At 41.9% G+C, this 5,123-nt stretch overlaps 1 protein-coding gene across 1 annotated transcript; it reads left to right on the top strand.

Annotated features, from left to right (window-relative positions):
* The first annotated feature begins 481 nt into the window (after positions 1-481).
* LOC112250496 (B2 bradykinin receptor-like) lies at positions 482-3,224 on the top strand. Its single transcript, XM_024420691.1, has 2 exons — positions 482-570; positions 1,318-3,224. Exon 2 carries the CDS (start codon positions 1,325-1,327, stop codon positions 2,474-2,476), a length of 1,152 nt encoding a protein of 383 aa, XP_024276459.1. The 5' UTR covers positions 482-570; positions 1,318-1,324; the 3' UTR covers positions 2,477-3,224.
* The last annotated feature ends 1,899 nt before the right edge of the window (positions 3,225-5,123 follow it).

Raw genomic sequence — 5,123 nt, 5'->3', positions numbered from 1 at the left:
ACCAAATTTACATTGAACGCGACAGAAAAAGTTCCAAAATGTACAGTGTGTTTCATCAGTCACATAGACTTTTTAGTGTAGCCTGTGAAATTAATCTGGCAAGTTTGTTGGAAAGAGAACTGAAACAAGCTCCACAGCCAATTTATAATATCCTCAGATTGAATCAAACAAAAATAGGACAAGGTTTAACTCTGGATACATGTATTCAACATATGTTTACTTCTCTAATGGACTTTACCACACTTATATGGATCTAGCACAATGTCGTTTACTTGCAAAACATTCCTACTGTAAATGTGCTTCCTTTTATATCTCTCCAATGAAACAACAGTGGGTTATGGTTTTGATAAATAGTTGAGCCAGAAAGAAGTAGGCCTACTTAGGGGAAAAACTGGTTTGTGTTGGAGGCCAAGTGACGACATTGTGATGATCTGTGTTCGGCTCATATAAGAGTGGCCATCCTCCCGGAACGCTCTTCAGAGGAGGCCAGATGGTGGTGATGATAATACATGGGAATGAACACGGAGAAAAAGCACATCTTGACTGAGACCACAAAGCACTGGAGATAAGGTGAGTTAGCCTCAAGGGCAACTGGGATCTTCGTGGAATGAGAAAGGTAAAGGGGGGGGGGGGAATGTTTTGTTGTGATTAACGGCAGGGTTTTATGTTCTTCACGCTTATTGTATGAGGTGCATGCTACATTTGGGCAGGATGGATAAAGTTATTCTAAGGACGTGAAGAGATATAATTCAAAGTAGCTGAATTGGGACGGATCCAAGTAAAAAAGGTTGGATACACATCTCAACATATAATGTAAGGAGCATTTTTATGGTCAGGAAAAGGAATACTGTATAAACATTGTGCACAGATAGACAACACACGCAGAAGCTAAACAGAGGACAAACTGAGCTTTTATTTTTTTTTGACATAGTTTTGAAAATGTGCTATTGCTTCAGTTATGGAATGTACGAACACAAGTCAGGGCACTACTCTTTTTCAGAATGAATCAAGGTCTAGTAATGTTAGCAGACTACTCATATTGCTGAGCAGTAGTCTATTCCCTATTCCCATCAGTGGGATGGTATCTGTTTCTTGTTAGTCATGTACAGTATTTCACATTTTCCACTGTTAAAAGTACAGGTATGACTCAGTACGGGCAGGAAAAACCCATGAATCCTTATGTCACCCCTTATGTGGATTCTGAAATTGTGTCTCCTTTTCCTTAGGATGTTGAAGTTCAATGATTTCAAAAATGTTTGACACTGTGTGAACAAACGTGGAAAAAAGACTAATAGATAAATCGTTATTTTCTTCCAGTTTCCCAATGTTCAGGAACACAACCGAGAGGCTCCTCCCCACTGAGGACCCTCACTCAGAGCTGGATTGGACCGAGTTGGACCCCTATAACTGTACACTACTGTACAACTACACTGCAGCCTGGGACTGGCTCTCCACCTACCATCCAGCCTACCTGGTTCTGCTCAGTGTGGTGGGCGTGTTGGCCAACGGCCTGGTTCTCTATGTCTTTTGCCTGCAGAGAAAGCTATGCACCGTGGCCGATGTCTACCTGGGCAACCTGGCCGCTGCCGACCTGGTCATAGTGTCCTGTCTACCCTTCTGGGCCGCTACCATTGCTAACAGCTACCACTGGGCGTTCGGCGAGCCAATGTGCAAGCTGGTCAACGTGGCCATCTCCATGAACTACTACTGTAGTGTTTTCTTCCTGGTGCTGGTAAGTGTCGACCGCTACCTGGCTCTTGTCCGGCCCATGTGCCAAAGCCGACTGCGGAGGGCGTCCTGGGCCAAGCGCATCTGCCTGGGAATATGGATCATGGGGTTCCTGCTGAGTTTGCCCATCCTGTTCTTCCGTAAGGTGAAATACGTGGCCAAGGCGGGAGTGACAGCCTGCTACTTGGCTTACCCCCATCCGGACTGGGAGATTCAGCGCAATATCACCAATAACGTGGTTGGGTTCCTGCTTCCTGTGATAGTGGTGGCGTACTGCAGTCGCCACATTGTGATCGCTCTGAAAAATGGTCAGATCAGAAAAACTCCTGGTGTGAGGTCAGAGAGGAAGGCCACACAACTGGTCCTGACTGTCCTCACAGTCTTCCTCATCTGCTGGACACCCTACCAGGTGGTGCGCTTCCTGGACACGCTGGATTACTTCCAGGTCACTCCAGGTTGCCTCTGGGGTCACATTTTGGACATTAGCATACAGCTGTCCACATACCTGGCATACGCCAACAGCGCCATTAACCCTTTCCTGTATGTCATTGTGGGGAGACACTTCAGGAAGAGAGCAAAAGAAGTGTTCAGTACAATGTTAAACCGCAGATTGACAGAGAAATCGTTCCTAACGGTCAATTTCACCTCAAGTGGAAAACTGGACACTCAAAGGATACAATGTAAACAACTAGTGAAACAAACTGTGATGATACAATGTGAACAACTTGTGAAACAAACAGTGACGTGACGTCTGTCCGTCCGTCCATCTGAACTGATCCTGACTGAACATTTAATCTTCATCTTTTTTTACTTTTAAATTGTAAATATGTTCTTTCTTCTAATCGGATCGATATCCGTCAGTCGTTTGTGTGAGACCAAATGAGGTGAACAAGTGATCAGGGACTTCCAGATGATTTCTGTCTTTGTTAAACTTGTAATTACCGGAGGACATCTGTTCCGAATCATTAAGACCTTTATTAATACAAATAGTCCATTTATCTGTCTACAATATTCTACCTCGTAAGCAATCGAACTCCTGTTTTAGTTCCTTTGTTGATTTATGGAGAAATTCAGACTACAGACTCCATTCGGGTGCACGACACTGAAGATGTATGCTGTAATATAGGCACTAAATTACGACTGTCCAGTGTAGAAGATTAATCTAAATGTGATCTATGAAGCCTTTTATTGTCATTGAGACCCTTTTCATTTTGATGGAGTGTGCCACTATGAGAAATGATTCTCCCAGAGCAGGACTACGAATGGGACGTATTGCACTGTGAACTAATTTAAATGTAAAAGGTCATATTGTCCTTTAAAAAGCTCATATCATTTTTGCTTCTCGGCCACTAAATCAAAAGAGGGTCTGGTTGAAAGGTCTGTATTTCTTACCAATCCAGTGAAAAAAAAATATTTCGTTATTACATAAAAATAAGTCCACTACCGTGATGATGTAAATAAATCAACGTGGGGTTTGAGTACTAAACAGAGCTCTATTACCCAGTAATCTTTGTGCTCTTTTGACCCAGACTAATACTTGTGTTATGACAACTCCTAACACTGATATACTGTTTGGATCACTTTGCTTGTACCAACAATCAGCTTGTCTCAGACCACACTGTTCTCACAATTATTCTGGCTACTTACAGTAAGTACACCCTCTATGACATCCCTCTAATGATACATTCATCAAGTGTTAGACAACATATTTTATATTTTGTCCCCCTTCATAGTGGATGTTCAGCCAAAAATGAGAGTTTGTATGAGCATAAACTGAAAACATGTGGGACTCAATTTCAGATGCAATCCATGATGCATTCTCTAAACTTAAATGAACATTATTAAGAAACATCCCAATGTACCTGTAGTTGGCTGTAAGCTGTTTAAAGGAGGTCACAGAGTAATTACCAGAAAGGTCTTTCTCCTCTGTTGTCCTGCATGCAGGTTTACTACTGTTTGCCCTCGTTGGTTCCGAGACAGATTGAAATGTTCTGCACAGGCTCAGTAGGACCACTGTAAAATGGGCACACTGGCTCTGCCAATGGCAGCCATCAAATAGCTTTCAAGAGGTCTAATAGAGATTGGCATAGATTACGATGCATGTGTTTAATTCACCTCTAATCAGGGTGAAATACTGTTTAACTCAAACAAGTGTATTTACATTAAAGAAACACACCACCCCATAGACATAGCATGGCACTGCTCCATTGCTCATTGTATTGCATGAGAAAATATGAGCTATAATAATAGCCCATCAATCTGCCTATGATCAGGTTCTTACGATCTTCACATGCTAACCAGGAATAGACTAACCTCCTTCTATGCCCCCTTGGGGTGACATACTGGCCATTATGACATTTTAATGGACAGATAATGATGTTGGAAGAGTCTGCCATGATACTGCCATTAGAGATAATGCGCATCTGGAAATAACAACAACCGTAACATTGGGGCTCACTGTGCTTCACGGCTATTGGATTGATCATTTAGGCTGTTATGGATAGAATACATGAATAAAATGAGCTCCCTCAGGGCAGGTAGTTGTACTGGGTTATAAACTGGGTTTTGTTCAGTCGGGACTAAACGTTTTGAAATGGAGTGAAATGGGGTGGTACTACCTGAACATGTCCAATAAGAATACAGATCTTTGTCTTTCGTGGCTAAATGTTATGCTACAGTGTGCCCCACTGAGCATGACCCTGATGTTAACCCATAGTACATTGATGAGTGTAGATGGACTTGGATCTGACGACCGTTCAGAAGGCAGCCACAAGAGGTCAGTATGTTACCACAGATTGCAATTCATTGAAACGCACTCATAAATTATGTTAAAAAGAATAACAACTATGCTGTAAATGACTATGTTCAGACTACTTACATACATTGCACAAAGGAAAACAAGGTTATATTCCTTATATGCATTTGAAAGCAAGACACACACAGGCACTCGCTGCAGAAATGTACCAAAAATAACAACTCATATCACAAAAGAAATCATAACTACTGCAACTGTTTTTCATGACTTTGCTGTTCAGTCAGGACCCCATAATGGTATACTCATTGTGGTGGTATAATCAATGGTTTGATCATGATCAGGTATTTAAATTATGACTTTAAATATAGACTTCCACAGGGCCTCTCTGTGTTCCCTGGCATACTTAGCTCTGATGTCACATACCACCTAGTTCAGCCAATCGGGCTTTAGCACATCATAAGACATTTACTTCTGTATAATGATCGGCTATGAAAAGCCAACTGACATTTACTCCTGAGGTGCTGACTTGCTGCACCCTCGACAACTACTGTGATTATTATTATTTTACCATGCTGGTCATCTATGAACATTTTAACATATTGGCCATGTTCTGTTATAATCTCCACCCGGCACAGCCAGA

Source organism: Oncorhynchus tshawytscha, linkage group LG05 (genome assembly GCF_018296145.1).
Source record: "Oncorhynchus tshawytscha isolate Ot180627B linkage group LG05, Otsh_v2.0, whole genome shotgun sequence".
Taxonomy (NCBI): domain Eukaryota; kingdom Metazoa; phylum Chordata; class Actinopteri; order Salmoniformes; family Salmonidae; genus Oncorhynchus; species Oncorhynchus tshawytscha.
Note: the sequence above shows the minus strand (reverse complement) of the source record. Positions and strands in the feature narration are given on the sequence as shown.

Excerpts from the sequence above, each read along its gene's own strand:
- LOC112250496 (XM_024420691.1), top strand. The coding sequence starts at position 1,325 with ATGTTCAGGAACACAACCGAGAGGCTCCTCCCCACTGAGGACCCTCAC.